General features: G+C 47.9%; 1 protein-coding gene across 2 annotated transcripts; it reads right to left on the bottom strand.

Moving 5' to 3' along the window:
• Positions 1-526: 526 nt before the first annotated feature.
• Positions 527-21,484, bottom strand: LOC144179390 (uncharacterized). Of its 2 annotated transcripts, XM_077707725.1 has the most exons (4): positions 21,422-21,484; positions 19,648-19,785; positions 5,700-5,910; positions 527-1,086 (listed from the first exon to the last, which is right to left on the bottom strand). In XM_077707725.1, exons 1-4 carry the CDS (start codon positions 21,467-21,469, stop codon positions 638-640), a joined length of 846 nt encoding a protein of 281 aa, XP_077563851.1. In that variant the 5' UTR covers positions 21,470-21,484; the 3' UTR covers positions 527-637. The 2 variants fall into 2 exon arrangements, with proteins under 2 accessions (XP_077563851.1, XP_077563852.1); XM_077707726.1 differs by lacking the exon at positions 19,648-19,785.
• Positions 21,485-21,753: the final 269 nt, after the last annotated feature.

Raw genomic sequence — 21,753 nt, 5'->3', positions numbered from 1 at the left:
CTGGATTATTCCTACAGCACGTCGCAATACCGCACCCGCCTGCGCTATTCTGTTTCGTCTACCTTCCAACGGGGGCGTGGCCTTCGGGGCCTCGGAGATCTGTGACGTCAACGGCGCGCTGCCTTCACATCCGCTGCACACTTTGCAGTGGCAGTGGCAGCAACAGAGCTGCCCCAAATAGATTTTACGATTTACCTGTCAAACATCCAAACTGTAAACGGGAACATATGCGCTTTGGGATTATTATGTTACGCGCCGAAAAATTTTCGAATCCATGCCCGCATTCATTGCGAAATCACGCTGTACCCTATCCGATCCGCTGATCGAAGAAAAATGTCGTGTACCGTGTGCGATTCACAAGCTGTGCTACACTGTAGCTGCTGCTCCGTAAATTTCTCTGATCCGGGTAAATTTTTATAGCATGGGGTTTAAAGTCAGCTTCTTCTGCAACAAACCAGCCATACAAAAAAGCCCGACACACTTAAAGGCGTGTATATTTATGAGTAACTGTAGTAATAACACACTGTTTATCAATATATCATGGGTCTACATATTTAATCAAGTTGGTAAATACATAAAAAATATATAGCTGTCATTCAGCAGTATTCTGGCTTGCAATCCTTGCGTCGACGCTGCCTTAGCCATCTGGGCCGCGTTGGCCATCAGGGCCACGGGGGCCGTCTTGGCCGCCTGGTCCACCTTTGCCACCCAAGCCTCCTGCACCACCTGGGCCACCTGAACCCCCTGGTGCGCCTCCTGGTCCGCCCGTTCCGCCTGGGCCTCCTGTGCCACCCGTGCTGCCTGGGCCGATTCCCGGGCTCCCCGTGCCACCGTTGCCGCCTGCACCACCTGCGCCTCCTGGTACGCCTGCGCCGCCTGGACCACCAGCGCCGCCTGGACCACCTGCGCCGGCTGGTCCGATTCCCGGGCCGCCTGTGCCACCTGCGCCGCCTGCACCACCTGGTCCTCCTGGTACGCCTGCGCCACCTGGACCGCCTGCGCCGCCTGGGCTGCCCGGCCCCCCTGGGCCGCCTGGCCCACCGGGTTGGCCTGGGCCGCCGGGACTGCCTGCGCTGCCTGGGCCACCTGGACCACATGAGCAGCGACAAAGCACGATTGTCCTCCTTCTCTAGAGTCCACCGATAAATTTTATTTCATTTATATACGCTCAGCGCAATTAAGGCGTTTTATTCCATTACATTTTCTTACACTCAACGCCCAAGGTTCAGACGTAACTAAGGGTGGTGGGGTAATCAAGAAAAAAACAGCAGCAACATGCAGAGGGACTAAAAAATAAAAAAATTGCAATGAATGAACCTGATCATAAACTGCCCACTTGCAGGTGGCAGGCCCCAGTGATGCAGACGGGAAGGCTGTTCCCGTGTACACTTGTTTTCGAACGACAGAGTCGTGATACTGTTCAGATCTGCAGGGTGATACACAAACCTTGAGGTTGTGGTCAACTGGAGAAAACACTTAAGTGTGGTCAGCAAACAGTGGTTGTTTAAGAATTTCGTTATTGTACTAAATTTTGTACGTACACAAGCTTGAAACAAGATTTAAATGCTTTTTTTTTATTTCTGTCACACTGGACAGATGCGCACAGTTCGATAGTGTTAATCTAGCAACACGGTTTTGTAGTTAATGCAGTGTTGGAGTAAGCTAGTTTGTACCAGCTAGGGTCCAAGACAGATGAGGGATATTCGATTTTCAGTCGCATGAGTGTCTATATTTAACACTATGATAACATTTAACCGGCACCATTATATGTATAACATATAACAAGCACCGGCATATATATGTTGGCACCGTTGTTACCTATATCTTAGCGCCGATGCTATGTATTATATAACACCTGCTACATGACATATAGCCGGTGCAAAACGTTTTGACAAAAAAAATTTCCCGCATTTCCCCGAGGGGAAGAATGTGAAAGTGCGAATGCACGAGTTGAATTTGCGCGGTTCGGTAATGTTCGCGAAAGAGAGATCACACACACACACATAACTACAAAGAAAGAAAGATGCATTTATTCACAGACACCTATTTGTGTTGTCGTTGTACTTGATTGCTAGAGCGGATCTCAGCTTTGAAATTTCGTGTCAGTACTCCTTTAAGCGGGTGCATTAGCCCTTCTCACGCCCGATCACTGGCCAATCCCCCACGTGGGTATGTGCCATGTCAGCGGCCAGGCAGCGCGCGCCCATCTCCCCCCGTTGCTAGGGAAGACGAGGAGTGCGCGCACCCCCAGCTGTTGCTATGCGGACTACGGCGGCGGACGATTCAGGCTCGCTTAAGAAGTGCATTCGCACTTAAAAAAATTACACCATCTTCCTTTAGGGGAACCCTGACTAGTATGCAAAGCAGCCATGGGCTACATTCAAGTGCCCATTAGTTTTCAGTTCGTCGTTTCCATTAGGTTGAGGTACGTAGCTACCGTTATATTTACAGTTTGGTTTCTATGGTAACTACCACACTTTTTACTAACCGGAACTACGAAATGAGAAATTGGGTTGAGCCCATGGCTGTTTCGCATACTACTCAGGGTTCCCGCACGTGAAGATGGTGCAATTTTGTTAGATGCGACGGGGCTATGTCCCCCCTTTTTGTTGTTGCGCCGTCCACACCCCCACTGCGCATGCTCGGCTTGCTGAACGCCCGGTGGTGTCTTTCCGTTTAATGGCTCCTGGAGCGACAGTGTTACCGGTGTCTTCCTGGGCCGGCCCGAGATGAGTCGAGCATGCGCAGTGGGGGTGTGGACGGCGCCACAACAAGGGAGGGACCATGAGATGCTGGAACGACAGTGTTGCTGGTGTCTTGCCGTGTTGCCGTCGTTCAACACCCTTTTTTGCCACACAAGTATAGTTTTTTTTTATTTTAAATGTTCAAATTGATATTTCACGTGGCAAAGCTGAAGTTGAGGTATGGGACACATCGTATATGGAAACGAGGGATCATTTGAGATGAATAGTCTTTTATTTGCTTTTGAATATTTCTTGCGAGTAGAGGAGGGTATGATGAGATGTCGTGCTCTTTACAGTGCAATTATACATGTATGCATGGCCTTATTCAATGAACAGCTGAACACATTTTACACACCGTTTCAACACCCTAAGAAAAACCAAGGGTGTTGAAATTGATCAGCACCCTTTTTTTCACACAAAAAGGGTGTAGAGCTAGGAAAAGGGTGTTGAGATTCAAGAAAAAAATCGTGTAATGGGCTCCCAACACCCTTTTCCCACTTATGCTACACCCTTTTTGGCCAAAAAGGGTGTAAAAAAGTTTGGTGTGTTTATTGTAGGCACTATGTGTCGCGCCATTTCGAAATGTTATTAAGGTCAGTTTGAAGACTCGCGGTATCATATTAGAAATACAATCTTATCAGTATCAGGATTAAGGATAAAAGAGGGCCTAACACTGAGCCTTCCGGAACACCGGATGTCGCCGTGAAACACCTGCACCACTCAGACCTAGATTACAAAGCCAGAGGGAGGGCTGAGGTATGCTGGTGGATTCTCTTGCTCAAAAGCGCCCGTAGCCGCAGGATAAACTTTTGTGGGGGCCAGGGAACACCTGTGTTTGTGCGTGCGTACGTGCCTGTGTGCGCGCGTGTGAGTACATTTCCTAACCAGTTTCTGGAAAAACCCCGGGCCATCTCCACTAACGTGAAACCTGAAGAGGGGCGAAGCATGCAGCGTATAAGTGTATTCTTGGCGCCTTGGCGTTTTGGCAACGGAGATGAAACTGTTGGGGGGTAGAGGTATACAGCTTTGCTGTAAACGTCTCTTGTCTTTGAAGGACGAAGCTCTCCAGCGTGAGGCGTAAACGAGTGTCGCGGTGTTTTTTTAGGACGCGTTACGGTCTAGCGCGAGACGTAAACGAGTGTTTAAGTACCGGTGTTGCCGGTGTTCAAGTACCGTGACTACATAAAACGAGGATTACGACGACGACGACGACAGGAGACGCCAGCAGCCCCAGCTCCTAAGGGGCCTCGCTACTGCAAGAAGGCTATAGCAGGCTTTCAATGTTTTGCGCATATAGGTTGATACTAACAAAAATTGACACCGAGCAAAAAAAAATCTCTTTTCGATCTTTTATGTGAGTTGTTAACGGCGCCTTTTTTTTAGGTTAGACAAGATACAAAACAGTTAGGTTTTCGCAAAAATAAATCTGCTCAAAGTGTGTATGCGGGAGCGTGTAATGAGCATGCACAAGTATATACACGTACAGTCTTTGTCAAAATTTTCTAGGCCGGTCGAAAGCGCACAGGCCGTGAAAAATTCAATGTAGTACAACAAGCTTACTTCCCGAGCGAGGCTGAAGCCTTTTATGCCGGAAAGCTAGAGAAAATACTATTCTCTCTCAATGTCATCAAATAATTTTGTTACATTTGAAGCTTCCAGCTAAATTCTTTGAATTCTTTGCGGTTCAGAAGGCTTAGGCTTGGCATTGAAAATTTTGACAAGGGCTGTACATTCTCATATATCAGCCGGAGGTCACAGAAAACCCCTATATTTTTTTGTAGACGGGGGAGCGCAGTTATTATCAACGTTTGCCACTGACACATGCCCTACTCCCTGCCCTCCACATCAAATGGGCAAGCAGCATCGTTTCAAAAGGGGTCATCATATCAGCACATTGTTTCTTGAGCGGGAAGTTGAGACTCTGTTCCCATACTTTCCAGTTTTGCGATTGCAGATGGATAGAGACAACATGCATGCATTTATCGAGTTTTAGTAAAGTTGAGGAAAGGCAGCCATGGGGAAGCTGTCACAACGCTTCAAAAGGCCGAATGGTATCCTCGGTTCGAACGTGGTGACATAGCACTTGGATACTGCATACCCTAAACGCCCATTAAACAAGAATCAAGTTGGTACAAAATTTGTCACGCAATAAATTAAATGTAGTTGCTCTTTGCCGATTAATTCGTTGGAAGCATTTACCGCAGTTTTTGACAGTAGATGTCAACGCGCTCTTACAAAGGAACTTCACATTACAGAGTGAGGGCTAGTTTCCTCCCCGTTTTCTCTCTGAGTATCAGCCTGCCGCCCTTTTGGATGTGAACTGTGAGCTGAAGCCCTCTAGCAACGGATCGAGATATTTTGTCGAAATTTGCCGGAGGACAAGAATTATGGGGCTGCGGGTGCGACCATTGGAAACCACGTAGCAACCATTTTTTTTTTGTGTGCTACGTGGAGCTTGGAGTGGCACCGAAAAGAGCCTTTTTGGAATAGTGACAACATCATGCCGGCTATGAGACACATTCCATTCGTCTGTGTAAACGCTGCGACATATCTGAGAGCACCCGAACTCGGAAGCGAATAAAGAAAACGCCATATGCCAACATTATGGATTAGGACAAGCTGAAACTGTGCATTTTATGGATAGCCTTGGCGGAGAAAATAGCGTACGTAATATGAAGGGACATTTTGAACTCCGCGTTTCTGTCTCATTTAAAGTTGATTTGAAGTGAAAAGTTTGCTATTTGCATATCCAATCAGAGGGCAGATTTCCCCAGCTGTGCACGCCCAGCTAGTTACATAGTAAAAAAATAAAAATAGCGCAATGGGTGGGCACAAAGAAACACAGTAGAGTGTCCACACTCTACTGTGTTTCTCTGTTTTTGTCTATTGCGCTCTTTTTAATTCTGTGAAGCCACGAACCAACTCACCCAACAAAGCATTCTACTAGTCACTTACCCAGAACTAAATATTCTTCCGGAGCAGCTGGTGATTGCGTCGGCTCGGAGCACGGCCCAGGGTGGCTGACCTCCACGGAGTTGCTAAGATGGCTGTCGTCCTCGCACCGGGCCCGTTCGAAGTCGCAGCGCGTCACGTAAGTACGGCCGTCCGAGCCACAGAAGGGCTCTTCCACCTTGCACGGCTCTGTCGACGGCGGGCATTCTTCCTTCTGCGTGAAAGAGAACATTCTGATCAGGGTGTCGAACCGGAACTGGAACCGAACCGAAAACCAGAACCGAACTTGAATTTTCGCCCAGAACCGCAACCGAAGCGAACCCATATTTTCTTTTTTTTTGCCATTTTGGAACTGAACCCGAACCAGAACGAATTGAAGGAACCATTCCAAAGCGGTTCCGCGGCTTCAAAGCTAATTTCTAGTTTTCGACTATGGTTCCCCACCTTGCCCCTACGGATATTTTACCTCTCGCCCGACAGCGCAAGCGAACTTTATGCATAGTCTGTAGCTTCACAACCCATCAGATTCGTCTTCTTATACTTACTTTCAAGTTAATGTAAGTATGTCCGTACATGCTACCAGTTTGGGTTAGATACTGCCCACCTCCCCCAATTATCTTTTGTGTTCAGAATAAGTCATGAGAACGTATATTCCGAGGCGACATATCATCGCTTATTCTTCATGGTTTCTATATATATATATATGGTGTTTAATATCATGTAAAGTTTTCAATGTGTTGTTGCTTTGGATGCAACCTCGCCGTTTTGTGAATGCTTTCAGGAACATCATCAACAATAAATCCATATCTTTCACTTGTTCCGGTTTGAAAGGGCAGGTATATAGAAACAGCAGTGATACACAAACACCCGCAGTCCTCTACGTCACCGAGGCTTCTTTTGTGTGACATTACGTCCCTTGTTTACTGCTTTTAAGAGGTCTTGAGAATTAAAAAAAAAAGTTTGGGGCCTTCTCAACTCCACTTTTAAAGCAGAAGGGACAGCATTTCCATATCATTTTGAATCTGCTCAAGCTTAAAATTAAGTCGGGGCTCATGAATTAATGTCGATTGACGCGCTTTAACGGGTAGACTGGGGTGGATTAGTGAGATGACTGGGGAAGCTATGGTAATGTGCTGATTCATTCGGATTAGAAGAATTAGAGGGCCAGTTGAGGTCGATTAGTGGCTCAGACCACCCTCGACATGTTCGGGGTCCTTGGCATTTGAAAATATTGCGGCGCTCTCCTCTCGACCAATCAGGAAGTTTAGTTGCGCGAAACACAGCCGGAAAGTGGTTAGATGGCGACAACGCGAATGCTATAAATGTCTTTCGTTATGCACGCATTGTGCTGTTATGTTGTTTCTCGCGTGAGATGGACATCTCGCACTGAAGTTCAGAATGATTTTCTAATGCATATTTTATGTTATTATATTATATTATTTATATTATTTATAATATTATAGTATATATGAGGTGACACTCTAGGAAGCAACTAACTGAAAGAAATAAAGAAGCGATCAAGTGGATTGATGCGAAGGACATCAGCATTTTCGAATACCTTTACCTCCTTTGTGCTACCGTTCTGTAGCCTTGGACTACCAGCGACCATTAGCGCTGCTTGTTACTTTATTAAGCTGCTATCTTTACTAGAACCCAATCGCTGTCATATGTCGCTGAAGTTTCACAGTTGCTATCGACGGTGTTTCCCTATATTCAGCGAGTCATTATGGCCGTCTAGCCGGTCTGTTAGCACATAAAATGTGGATAGAAGGAAATCCCTCTAAGCGCCACCTGCCATGCATGACCGGTGGAGGCTGACGCTGACGCCGGACAGTTTTTTTCTTCCTTTCTTTCCTTCTTTTTCTTTCTTTCTTTCCTTCTTTCCTTCCTTCTTTCTATCTTTCTTTCTTTCTTTCTTCTTTCTTCTTTCTTCTTCTTTCTTCTTTCTTCCTTTCTTTCTTTCTTTCTTTCTTTCTTTCTTTCTTTCTTTCTTTCTTTCTTTCTTCTTTCCGTACACAAAGGGGACCAGAGGCTAAAGGCTTGGAGCCTGACTATGGCCCCTGATCCCGGTGGCAGGTAGCGTGCGGGTGCTGTATATTATATTGAAAACTTGCCGTCAAGTGCACAACAAAAACAAAAACAAAAAGTAACAAAAAAAACTGCAGAGAATACATTAGCAGTCATGCTCCTCGAACACTCAATGTGCGAATACTTTGCACGAAACAAAGGATACAGAACAAAATTTTCCCGCAGTATGTGGCACCGCAACACTGGCGAGTTTTTCCGTGCAGTGCAAGGAGTGAACGGACAACAAAACACACCCAAAGCAGAAACTTCCTTCTGCATAGATATCAACAACTTCGCTGCAACAATTTATTTCATGTTTCCGTAAATTTTAGCTATATGGAATTAACTGCTCTACAGGACATTTTTAATCTGTGTGTTTGACAACCGTTGGGGAAAATAATGGGTTTCTGAACTTTGTTCAATAAGGTGGGGTTTGATAATCCGTGTGTTGCCGGCCGTAGCTTGTTCTTGTTGAAGGCATTGGTCCATGTCGTCTACGCAAGGTAAGGTGTGTGGCAGTTACAGGGTTGGAAGAATTGTATAAATTTTTGTCCCTAATCTAGTGAAGTAATTTGAAGTAGTATGTTTGATTTGCCTTGAGAAGTAAGTGCTTTAGAAAGAGTTCATGTGTAGCTAGGTATTGAGGCCAACCGTGGTAATTTTGGAATATTCCTAAAAGCTTCTTCTCAAACAAGAACAATTCGGTATAGTTCTGGGTAGTGGTTGTGCCCCATACTACAGCTCAGTAGGAAAGTTTAGAAAAAAATAAGGAATAATAGAGTGTCTTTTTTAGCCATAACGTTGTGATATCTCGAATTTTATATAGACAGTCCACCGTTTTGCTCTGTTCAGCGGTTAATTTACACATATGGGTATCCCGTGACAGATTATTTTCAAACCATACACCTAGAATTTTTTTTTGCTTTTGATTGCTTGGGTCTGTTGTTTCGCCAATCAAATCTATAGTATAATTCAATGGCTTATTAATCGGTGTGAACACGACGAAATTGGTTTTTCTTATGTTGTATTGTAACTTATTGATAAGCAGCCAGTGGGATAGAAGATGCAAGTATTGGAAAACCCTAGTTTCCAATTGTTGCAAGGCCATACCCATAAAAAATATATTGACGTCGTCGGCATACACTATTATTTTGAGTGGACCAGGTATCGCTGGCAGACCATTTATGTATAAATTAAATACCATTGGTCCGAGAATCGACCCTGCGGAAAACAATTTATTATTCGAAATTTAGCTGAGGCTGTACCGTTTACTAGCCCATACTGATACCGATTTGCTAAGTAGTTGCGAAACAATTCAAGGGGAATACCACGAGTACCGACACTCTAATGTGTTCTTAGAAGGATTTGTTAGTTTACCGAATGAAACGCTTTTCGTAGATAAAAAAACAGACCAATACTGTACAGCCTGCATTTAATTTTTTTTTTTGATGATCTGAATTTTGATGTCCAACCCGCCGCGGTGGCTCAGTGGCTAAGGCGTTGCGCTGCTGCGCAAGAGGTCGCGGGTTCGATTCCCGGCCGTGGTGGCCGCTTTTCTGATGGAGGCGAAAAGCAAAAACGCCCGTGTGTCCGAGATTTCGGCGCACGATAAAGGTCCCCAGGTGGTCAAAATTAATCCGGAGCCCTCCACTACGGCGCGCCTCATCGCCTGCGTTGCGTCGGCGCGTTAAACCCCACAATCAATCAATCAATCAATTTTGATGTCCAGCAATGACATTTCAGATGACCGATTTTTCCTAAACCCATACTGCGCATCACAAATAATATGGTGTTTAACCAAAAAACTTTGCAACCGTATATTTATAATTTTTTTCATATACTTTGGGAAGCACAGGAAGCACCGATATTGGCCGATAGTTATTCGCAGTATAATGATTTCCTCCTTTATGAATTGGTCTGACCCTCGCTATTTTTAGCTCACCGGGAAATATTTCACTGTCGATCATCTTATTACCAATATTAGAAAGAACACAACTGAGAATATGACTAACGTATTTTAAAGGGGCTACCCGGATGTCATCGAACCCAGCAGCAGTATTGGGTTTGAGGTCGTTTATTATATTTGCTTTTTCTTCTGGTGTTGTATGGAAGTGTAAAAAAGGAATTTCCGACATTTAGATTTGGCAAGGACAGTGTGCCGTCCACAGGGGGAGCTGGCACAGTACATTCCCCACTTTGTATAAAATATTAAGTTCAGCTGCCGTGTCCGCCTCACACATCGTTCCTTGAATTGTTACAGTTGATGGTTTTTGGTATTCTTCCAGTTAAATGATTTACTTCTTGAAAATTTTTCTAGCGTTTCCTTGCAGGCGTGAAAATGGGGATTCGTAATACGCTAATTTAGCTTGCTTAAGTTCAGCGTTAATTATATTCGGATATCTTAAAATGCTCTAAAGTCAGTCATATCTCGCGTTTTGACAAAGGAGTGATACATTCTGTTTTTTGTTTATATTTTCTCGAGTAAAAAGCGATTAACCCACGGCTTTCGCATCTTCCTCTCACGTTTTCTTTTCAAATCTTCCACTCACGCACTGGCAATTCTCTCGCATTAAAGCTAAAACGTCGTTAAAACTAGACGAATGAAAAGCGTAGCAGAGCAACCAATTAGTTTAAATGAATACTCAAGAATACGAACCATTCAGTGGCCCTCCGGTCCTGCACCCCCTGCCACAAAACTACTCCGACATCCTTCATCACTGCCGAGCTTCCCGCGGGGCCCTACCACCCTCATATTCCTCTCTAGGTGTGGCCGACGCACACATTTGGGGACAACTCCAGACCGAGACATACCGCAACCACGCCTTCCTCCATTGGATTTCCCCTACCGCACACCCCCTCCCCTACTGCCCATGCTGCCCCGGCATTCCAAATGCAACAAATCATTTGATTTAGATGTGCCCTTCCAGCCCACCCCCGCTTCCCCCCAGCCACACACCCTTGAGCAGTGAGTGGGAACGGCTTGCTGCGCAGTGGCCAGCTGACGCAACATGAATTTCTTGAAACGCACGCACGGGCCGCTGTAGCACAGCGTGGACTACCGGACGAGGATGTCCACCCACCGCTTAGAGTCGCACGCAAGGCGTTAATCAGAAACGTTGTCCAATTCAATCATTGTGCGAAAATACGTGTGCGTGCGTGTGTAGAAATTTGATGGTACTAAAAAAGGTGGCCGGCTCTCTCACAGTTTCATGCCAGCTGAAGAGGCTGCCCGCTTGCCAGGAAACTACCTATCTGCCTGATAGCCAGAATATTCTGGCGAGGATGCGTGATTTGGGGACGAGAGGCGGCCCGACACGCGCCGGCCATTGGGGAGAAGGGGGCGCTAAGCCGCACTCCGGCTACAGTCATTCTAGAACACTGTACCACGGTGGCACTCGAGGGTACCAAAAACCGATGGTGGACGCACGGGTCTGCTTGTGGGCGGGTAGTCTACAGGGAGACTGCCAATTGCCAGAGGCACCGGGGCGCTCCTCACTGGCCAGGAGGCTGCCTGCCTAGCAGAATACTGCGGCGAGGATGCATAATTTTGAGGCGAGGTGCGGCTCGTCATTGGTCGGCGAGGGGACTGGATCTCAAGGCGGCACCGCGGCAGCTACGTAGAGCCATTGTTTTGGAGCGCAGCTCTTAAGCGAACGCGTTTGTAGTTCCGCATCGACCCTCGGCGTCGGCCTCCTTCTAACCGAGAGAACGAAGCCGGAAAGCGGAGGATGACAGTATGGCGAACGTGTGAGGGGGAGGGCGGTATGCCAAGGCCGCGCGAGACATGCTCGTCAGCGGCGACGCGATGCGAGATAAGGCGAGAGTAAAGCGCGCGCCGTCGTGGGTTCACTAATGACGCAATCACGTCCAGAGACGCAGCAGCTGTGCGCCGTCGCCAAGAAGACTGAAGTTCACGCTGCAGAAAAATTCCCATTAGGGAGTGTAGTAATCATCAGCCGATTTTTTTCGTTTCCTCAAGAAAACAAGTGCGGGGTTTGTTATCAAGAATGCAATACAATGAGAATATATGAATAAACTAAACTAAATAATTAAAATAGACTTCCGGCCCTAAAAAAAAGTAATTCGTTCCCATTCTATCCCAGACATCAGCAGCCTTAAGTGTCCCTGCGAAGCTTTTATTTCACATCAATGAGTGTTGTACTCGCTGACCTCCCATAGAAAACATTTTGCAGTGGATTGCACAGTTAAGTCGGCCGAGCCAAAACATTTGCACAAAGAAACCTACACTATGAAAAAGCTTTTATACCGATGTAAAAGAGAAACGAAAACGCAGCACTAAAAGGGTAAAACACAAAAACACTTTTGCTTTTTTTCCTCCGAACCCGGTCGAACCCGTTTAAACCGGTTTTAACCACTTCGAACCGAAAAAATTGTTTAAAAATGTAAGAAACAGCGCAAAGGACAGGACGTAGAGTAGAAGACAAACACGCGGCGCTGACCAAGAACCAAGTTTTATTGGTTCCAGGTGGCTTATATACACATCTACAAAGCAATGGAAAGGGAAAAGCAAATTACAGATGGCTTGAAATGTACATAAGTTCTTGTCACAAATGGCCATCGATACGTGAGGCCCAGTTATACATTTGAAAGATACGCGATTTCATTTTCATACAGAAGCACGGACTGTTTGCTTACACTTTTATCGCCTCTCTGGGCTCTCAGTACAAACGGCTGGCTGTTTCTAGTTTTTCGTTGTATTTGAGAGTCACTCGCACTGATACCGCCTGTTCCTCACTCGCAGATTTGTAGACGGGCCCCATGGTGCTGTTAATACTAGTTATGTAGCCGGGTCGCCCTTATTTAACCTAAAAGAAGCTATCGGACATGCGTCGCTCGACGACGCAGGCCACGGCAGTTGGGCCGGGACCGTGTTTCGCTTGCTGCTTGAGCTGTCAGAATCACGCAAATTTAACTTCTTGCAACCTCATTACTCTTAGACGATCTCATATTTACAATCCGTTCGACTAGGCTTCTCCCAAACTTTTCGAAAGCGGCCGCCCACTTTCGAACGACGGACACGCGGTACGTCTCGGTGTCGTCCGGCCACGTCGGTCCGGTGTATACGGTAGGGTTCTGCGCATGCGGGGCGGCGTCCAGACGGTAGACGTTACCGTACCGGAACCGTTTTTCCGATCTGCTATAACTCTCTAATGAGCGAGAATGGTGCAGGGAGGGATGAACAAAGGCGTGCTGCGTTGCTCCTCCAGTGGCAATCTTCAGGTGCGAGCCGAGCATCGTGGGACCGCTTTGTTGTGGGTCCGAGACGCTGCTGTTCAAGGAAGGTTGCACCACCGAATTCAACCGACTGACCTGTGCGAGAGAAAAAGTGCCTTCTCTTTGTGAGTGTGTGGACATCAGTTTCCGTGGCCCGGATTGGTGCGTCCTGACGTCAGCCGATAAATTGACCCCATCTTTCCGCGGGGGGAAACCATGGGGTGATGCGACGCGCCTGGGCGGTGCTTGTTACGGTTGCGCCAACCATCGCGATAGCAGACCTGTTAGTCTCCTTTCAAATCATCGGTGGTCATCGGATGCCATCGGAGCGGCGGCAGTGGAGCGACTAAGTGGAACGGCGCCGTTATCGCGTTTATATGTTCCGCGCGTTAACGGTGGGGGGAATGAGAGAGAGCAGCGCATGCGCATGTGTTCACCGAGCGCTAAAGCGCGCTGACGCACAGCTGGCATGGCGAGGGGAGCGAGCGCTAACGCAAGATGGCGCTGTGGTGAGAGCGGTGTTACCGCGCAGCTGGCGTGGCGAGGAGAATGTGGGAGAGGCGTGCGGACTACGGATGGATGGAGGGACAGGGCGAGTCAAAGAGTTGCGTCGCATCTAAAAAAAGGAGAAAGAGGGCGGGCCCAACCTGATTTTTAATCTCGTGCGCACAGGAGCGAAAAACCCTATTCACCCAGTCAGACGCCATGTAGATATCTGTACATAAAGTTTCTTTCTTCGCCGTCCCCGACCCCAATGTTTGCCCCAACTCCGGATCAACGAACGCCATCACCGGCCACGCTACCAGATCCGCAACACTGGTTGGCAGCAAGTGGGATCATCTCCACAACGGCGAGACCATCTCCACTACGGTCGGGGTCGTCTCCATGAGGCATGGGTCGACTCCAGAGCATCGGAACCGACTTCACGGAGGCATGACTGCAAAGTTTGGTGAGTGCGAGGCCATTTGGTTTGAGGGATTAGCAGGCTCTGCTTACAAAGTGTAGCGAGGGAGGTAAAGTGTATTACTCTTTTGACGCGAGGTTTATTTGGTGCTTCGGGCTAAATGATTTTTTGTAGTTACAGTTGTCAACACTCTATACAGACATGAACCTGAAGTCGCTACGAAAGCAGCAACTCCTAGAGTTGGCAAACATGTTGGGGTTAAGCTTAGGCGATGAGAAAAAAAAAGCCAGAAATCATCGAGGCTATCAAAGCAGTGGGGGCAGACGACGATGAGCTCTCAGAGTGCCGGGAGCTTATGAAAGAACGGGAGCAAGAGGAGAAAAAGAAAACAGAGGAGGAGCTAGAAAGAAAGAAAGCAGTAGCGGAAGCACAGCGTCGTGCAGATGAGCTAGAGGTGAAGCGGCTCGAACTTGAAATTCTGAAAGCCGGAAGCGGTAGTGGTGTTGGCGAGGCCTCCAGTGGAGGAGGAGCAAAGCTGTCGTTCAAAATGAAGGACCTCATGCAAGCGTTTAAGGTGGGAGAAGACATGGGTTTCTTTTTGGTAAATTTTGAACGCACATGCGAGAAATTAGATTTTCCTAGAGACACTTGGCCGCAACGCCTACTGACTTTGTTGCCGTGTGAAGCCGCCGATGTGGTATCCCGCTTGACTAGACAAGAGGCAGAAGATTACAGCAAAGTAAAAGCGTGTCTTCTAAAGAAGTACAGGTTGTCAGCGGAGGCCTACAGGCAGCGGTATCGGGAAGGTGGAAGAGGGAGAAATGAGTCGTACTCGGAGTACGCGTATAAATTGATGGCGTATTTCCAGGAGTGGCAAAAGGAGGAGGGCTTCGTTTGGCGACCACGATAAGGTGGTGCAGCGCCTAGGTTTGGAGCAGTTCTACCGCCGGCTCCCCGCAAGCATGCGTAGCTGGGTAATGGACAAATGAGGTTTCACAACGGTGACACGAGTTCTTGTCGCGTCATGCTAGTGAAATGAGGAGTGCGAAGCGGGAACTCAAACCCCAATGGCAAAAAGACAGCATCTCCCGAGATGCTGAGGGCGCTATAGCGACAAAAAATTGAAGCACCGTGACGGTGAGAAAGCGGAGACAAAAGAGGACCAGGCAAAGCACCACAAAAAGGTTTTCGAAAAGAGACAACCACTGAGTTGCCTCAAGTGTCGCCAGCTGGGCCACGTGGTCGCCGGGTGTAGGAGTCCCAGGGTAGCTTTTCTGTCGGCAGGTGAAGACGATGTGAATATGAAGCTTGTGGAGCCGTACATTCGGGAAGTGACGGTGAACTGCAAATGCTGCCGGGTACTACGGTATTCCGTGGTGACGATGGATGTAGTACATCCATCTTACGTAACCCCAGAGCAGTTCTCAGGCGAGTGCGCCTGGATCAAGCAGGCGGTTGAGGCAAACAGCGTGTGTCTTCCGATCGCGCGAATTTGTATCGAGGGCCCCTTCGGGATACTTGACACCGAGGCCTCGGTGTCGCCTAGTTTGCCGCCCGAATATCCGTACCTGTTTTCCAACTGGTCTGATGAATTGTTGCGACAAAAGGGTTTGAACTTTTGGGTATTCGTCCAAGCGCTGACCCGATCAAAAGCTCGGGAGTTGGCGGCGATAGCGCCCAGTTCAAACGAGGTGGCACCCAGCAGTCAGTGCATGGTTGAGAGCAGCACTCTAAGCGTAAAGGCGCCCTTCCGGCCATGGTAGTTGGGCGACATCGCAAGGCTCTAAACTCGAGGAACAACCTGGAGACGAGGATGAATTTTCCGACTTCTTAGGTGAGGTGTTTGTCCCACCCACTTCCGAGAGTCTGCAAGAGTTGTTAGGAGTAAACAGAGCTGCCCTGATAGCTGAACACAAACGTGACGCAACACTTCAGAACATTAATTTGGGTAGAAGTGAAGGAGTTGCAAAAAAGAATGCTCTGTATCAGGAAAGGAGTGGTATACTGTACCGTAGGTACAGGGATAGGAAGGGAGTGCAGTTTGATCAGTCGGTTGTGCCAGGGGCTTATCGCAAGAACCTCTTGCACCTGGTTCATGGCAGCGCGTGGTCCGGTCACTTAGGTGTAAAAAGAACTAAGGACCGGCAACTACAGGAATACTACTGGCCAGAGTGCTTCCGCGATGCTGAGGAGTTTGTTCGAACGTGTGACACGTGCCAACGGCTGGGTAAGCAGGGCAATAAGGCACGGGTCCTATGAAACTGGTGCCCATAATCTCCGGGCCATTTAGACGCCTCGTTATTGACACGGTAGGTAATCTTCCGGCAACCGATTCCGGCCATTGTCACATCCTCACCTCCCTTTGCCCCGCTACGAAGTTCCATGAGGGGGTCCGGACAGTTTATCGAACGCCGTTTAATCGAAGGCCGTTTTACACCGGCTGTTTCAGTGCGGCGGCCACCAATCGCACAAAGAGGATTCTGTGATGTCATAAAAAAGTTGCCAGAAAGTGGCCAGGGAGTCACCAATGCTTTTCATGCTTTTTTTTTTAAATTGCCACTATTTTTTAAGCTTGCGATAGAATTGCACCACTGTTATGAGGACAAAGCAGTCTCTCTAATGAACCGAACTTGTATTTTGCTGAGGGGAAAGGGAGCTTTGCATTACTTGCCACTCAGCGCTCACGCACCCACGGCGTCCCATTACTCCCCGCCTGTTTGACAAGTCCGAAACCTGCACCAAGAGTAAATGGCGAGGGCACGCCGGGGAGCTCCGTGCCCCGGCCGCACGGCGATTTGCACTTATGCTTGCGTGCACCAAGAAATCAGGTGTCGCCCCCTACGTCCAGGGGCGTAGCCAGGATTTTTTTCTTGGGGGGGGGGGGCTGACAAAAAGGTGGGAGGGGGAAATATGTGGGCAAGGCTTTTCGCGCGTTGTTTTCAAACGAAGCTTGAAATAACGGAGTTCAACATGCGATCTGTGTATGCTCAACGCGACCAGTAAAGCACACCTTATGGACGTTATATGATGATGATGCTGCTGCTGATGATGACCGAAATTCCCGTTCGTCGGTCTATGGGTAGCCCACGGGTGATTCGTTCGTCCGTACAGCAGGCGGTTATGCGGGCACGCGCTCGTGAGCGTGATCATGAGTGTGCTCGTGACTGTCGGGGGGTCCCCGAAGTTCGTCAGGCGGAAGTGGAGGCCAACACTGGGTGTTTACTATCAAGATTCGTGTTTTAGATTTTCTTCTAGGAAAGGGACTAATACGTTTTCTTATCAGCTATGAAGTACAGTCGAGCACGATTTGAACGTTATCGCGCCAGCATCGAGCGGCCAAGCATGTCACCGGCCTCGTAGGCCGGTGGCACGCTTGGGTAAGTGTGGCCAGAGTGCGAAATCTTGATTTTCACGGTTCCGAAACGAAACCGTAGGCCACCTACGGTTTCGTTTCGGAACCATGAAAATCATGATTTCGCACTCTTCTCTCCCTTGTTGGCTGTTCCATGCTGCAACAATGGCCCGCACGACTGACGTGCCCCCCTTTGGGTTTCAAGCTCTACATTCGTTGTTATCAAGCACAGACTTGGTTGCCTTTTATCTACGCCGACGATAACGAAACTGGCGTGGAAGATTTGCTAAAGCTGTTGTTCTGTCTGCTTCATTTGAAGGACCCGCGATAACCCTCGAATCACACTGGACTGTACTATTATTAGCAATATGAAAGGGAGCACTGGAACGCGTGGCCAACAGCGTCGAAACAGACTCGGAGCGATACGCGGATGGCGCTGTTAAAAACAAAGGGGGAAAGGAGGGCGCTCTTCCACTAACTGTTGGCACTCCCACAGCGCTGGCATTCCGACAAAGCAGCAGCTTATGTCATTTCGCCGATAATATGGTATCGTCGGACAGCCGATAAGACGCACGGCAGGAATGGGGACAGTTGTTGGAACTTGGAACAGCGTCCCCCTTTCCACTTCGTTTCCGACGGCGACCGCTGCGTATCACTCATAGCTGGGTGTAAGGGTGTTTTCTACGCGTTCCTGTGCTCCATTTCATATTGCTCATAATAGTACGTGCGGCACCTTCGTATACTATGGCGGTGAAGCTAGCAAACGGACGTCCTCGTCCTTAAGTAATTACCTTTTAAAGACGATAGTCTTTCTTGGGCTACTTAAACCCAGAAATTTTGGTCCGTCTGTATGTCTGTCTGTCTGTCTGTCTGTACGTCTGTCTTTCTGTGACTCGATTCAGCCACCCGGCCAAAGCAAAACAATGCCTGCGCAATAGTCTTATATAGTCACAGCTAAATCTACCCGTCTATGTCCGGTGTAATGTTCATACTTGTCAACATTGTTGAAGAAGAACAAGACATCACGCAAATATGGGACAACAAATCAATGCAGAAGTGATATTTGCATTGTTCCTTTATAAAAAATCAAACATGCTTGTTTTTTGCGAAATTAAATACTTCATCAACTGCAGAAAAAGAATTCACTCCGCCGTCGCCTGCTGTCGCCCGCGCCACTATAGCTTCTGGCGCTATTTTAAGAAATCAACCGGCAACAGTTACGCAAGGTTCGTCTAGATAGGTTTCACGTTCTGCTTACAACGCACGTGGAGTCGGGAAACGATGTTCTTATAAACGTTGAAGTAGGGCGCCTTGATTAACGCTCGTCTTCGCCGTACGGCAGCATTCGCATCGAGACACCCGGTTTGGAGCAGTGGAACGCGGGAAATTTAAAATGATTTAAGAAAACATTTGGCGTCTTTACCTCGGGAGGAGCGCGACGCAAGAGGAACAACATGAGAGGTGAGCGGGAAAACGAAGGGAGGCACTTACTTGGCAGAAGTCGATAAAGGCTATCGTCTTTTGACGGCATTTGCAACGAAAGGAGCAGATACGCTGCCAATTTTTGTTTTTGTTTTTGTGCTGGTAACCTGAATAGTAAAATTACGCTTAACAAAAAACCTTATTGCACTGCTGTTGAATGTTGAGCTTGTTGCACGTTTGTCAAGTTTCATTCTATTTCTAGCCGTTAAATCAGACATGGCTTCCGTAAAAGTCCGGTTAAGCAAATACGTGATGCTGATTCTAACCAAGTGGGAGGTCAAGGAAACAATGGAATAGTGCCAGAAAGAAAAAGTTCCGCAATAAAGAGAATAGTACAGTTTTGTTGATGTGGAGGAAATACAAGATGGGCAGAGCAATGCTTTTTCATAAATTATGGAACTGCAATAGTAAAATGAAATGCGATGTCGGTAGAAAAATAAACATATAAAGGATTGATATTTGACTGAACTACATACAGTGATACGCTATGTCATGTTATTACACTTTGTACCAGTGTAAAGACAAGGAATGACACGCTAAAGCCCAGACCACATGTATGCCTATATGAGGCTTTTGCTGCTATTCCGCCAGCGAAACAGAGGGACTGCCTCGATAGGCTCGCGGCAGGTTCCCGGCGCAACTCGGTGTATCCGGCGCGAAATGCAGCCGGGTTGTATATGTGGACATGTACAGCACTTGGAGCGGGCACAGGGATCAGACGTTGACGTAGCCCTTGTTATTAGTTTTATATGAACAAGAATGTCCTTAAAACTGCAGATTAATTCCTCGCCTGCAGGCGACTTCAGGCTGTTTTTCAGGCTACTTGAACCGCACCCCAGCCTGGCACGAAACATTTCGGGAGACACGGGCCCGGTGTGCCCCCACTGGCTACGTCCCTGCCTACGTCTCACCTGGGGAGCCAGCGTCGGGTTCGCAGCCGTTGCAGCGAGGGTGAGCACGACGGCAAACGCGGCGAGCAGGGCCATGTCTCTACAGGCAGGTACCACAAAGGTGAATCTGGGGCCAGCGTCAAAGCGACTCTCTCGAGGCTATGTCGCGGTGGAGAGGAGGGTCCCGCCGCAAGTCAACACCGACCGGAAAAGGGAGACGGCCTTAGCTCTCTTTCCGTGACGTCACACGATAGGGCGCTTGGCAAAAACATCGGAAAGCTGTTCAAGGGCGGATCTGGAGCAGGTGCGCCGCGCGGAAACTTTTTTTGCCGTAAGAATGAGCATGCGTGTACCTAAATAAAATTTGACGCGAAGATAATGATAGGAGCAAAATATTTATGTACACAATCTAGTTTCGTTTTGTGTCTGCGCCAGATTGGGGGTAATACACCTATTTGTTCTGGAGAGTTACCGCTTTCCTTTTTGTTTTTACTTACCGGCAGAATCGACAAGTTTGTCGTTCAGTTTGCCACAGAAGTTCTTCAGCAAAACGTTCCTGCTGCACAGCACAATGTGTTTTAGCACTGTTTCACTCTTGTGACCATTTTCACAGGCGTCGAAGTCAGATTGTTCTTCGTCGGCCAGCATCGGCGGTAATATTACTCTCTTTTTAATCAAAGTATGGTTTTATGTCGATTTCGTCTATCATTACGGTCGCAAAGCACTGGTCGCCTTTTATGTCAGAAATTCTCCTCGTTATGTAACTAAGGAATGTTTCACTGGGATGTTTTTGTAGAGGGCTCATAACATATGACGAGCACACTGACCTGATTTTCATAGCATGTGGCAAGGTGATGCTTCCATGGCTGCGTATGTAAGCGTACGCATGGGGCGATATTGTGAAGAGGTGGCAGCAAAACACCATGAAATCAGCAGAGTAGCGTCTGCGGTGTTTTCTTGCTAGGTGTAAATTGACCTGCTGTTTCAGAAAACGAATGCAGTCGCCGCTGTCTTCTTCTTGGGACGTCGACAACTGACCTAGCAATAAACAAGCAGCGTCGCAAATTTCTGTGACTGAGTTGGACTTCAGGCTCCCGTCCCACTTTTCGATGCTTTCGAGGAGTTGCACGATATCCCGTTTACTACTCGCAGTTTCAGAAACACACACATCTGCGCCTAGCTTTTTATGGCCGCTTTCATTGCATGTACCGTCACGCTCAAGTCTCCTTTGACGCTAACAGAGTACTTTAGCCAGGGCGCTTCATCTTCGACGATGTGAATTTAAAAAAATCCTCTAATTTTTCTTGATCATGTGCCAGAAATTCTTCTCCTAGTTCCTCAAGTGGCTGGCTAGTTCGCTTAAGGCATTTACTTTATTCTCTTCGCGAGCTCTGCCAATCGCCTCTCGTTGGATTCAGCGATGGCTTTCTGCACGGCAGCATGCTCCATGCGCGCCAGGCTTGGAGTCAGGCTCTTCCCTCTTCGTAGCTTCCCAACAAGTATAGCCTGGACAGTTCGGAAACTTCCAAGGTACAGCGTCCTGGCGAAGGCGCACATGAGTTAGCGACACTGTGATTGTGCGGGCAGAGGCTTTATCTGTATGCGCGGGTACACGGATAATATCCTCATTGGCGAAGTGAAGTTCATATACCTGGAAAAAAACTTACCTCCAATAAGCAAACCCATCGGTGCTTGACATACAAAAGTGCGTCTTGTGAGCCAGTTGCACGTGCACGTGTATCCTCTTGCATTGAAAGAGCAATTCTATACAAAAATGAAAAAAAAAGAAGCTTACCCTGGAATTCTCGGTGACACGTTTTCTCGCGGCACCGCGTGTATCCATGCATTCCTCAGTCTTCCTTCCTTCGGTAACTTGAACACGGGTACCTTCGTGTCCCCGGTGTAGTTGCCGAGGCATCGCGGTACTACGGCGGCTGGATGGTGGCGGTACAGCACTTGCACGGCATCTCAGCGGACTTACTTCGACACTGCCAAAACTCTCAGACACGAAAACACTCACAGGAGCAAGCAAAAAACGAGCGACTGGACAGCAAAGAGATTCACGCGGAAAAAGACACGCCGATGAAGGCTCAATATGCGGGGCAGTAGGGGCACCCTGCAGCCGGA

Source organism: Haemaphysalis longicornis, unplaced genomic scaffold, assembly GCF_048455015.1.
Source record: "Haemaphysalis longicornis isolate Haplotype H1 unplaced genomic scaffold, Haemaphysalis longicornis Haplotype H1 scaffold_4, whole genome shotgun sequence".
In the NCBI taxonomy this organism is placed as follows: domain Eukaryota; kingdom Metazoa; phylum Arthropoda; class Arachnida; order Ixodida; family Ixodidae; genus Haemaphysalis; species Haemaphysalis longicornis.
Note: the sequence above shows the minus strand (reverse complement) of the source record. Positions and strands in the feature narration are given on the sequence as shown.

Bases quoted from the DNA above. Each gene is read 5' to 3' on its own strand.
- LOC144179390 (XM_077707725.1), bottom strand. From the start codon at position 21,469: ATGGATACACGCGGTGCCGCGAGAAAACGTGTCACCGAGAATTCCAGG. The intron at 19,786-21,421 runs GTAAGCTTCTTT...ACCGCGACATAG, and splicing joins GTGTCACCGAGAATTCCAGG to CCTCGAGAGAGTCGCTTTGA. The intron at 1,087-5,699 runs GTAAGTGACTAG...CATGTGGTCCAG, and splicing joins GGAAGAATATTTAGTTCTGG to GTGGCCCAGGCAGCGCAGGC.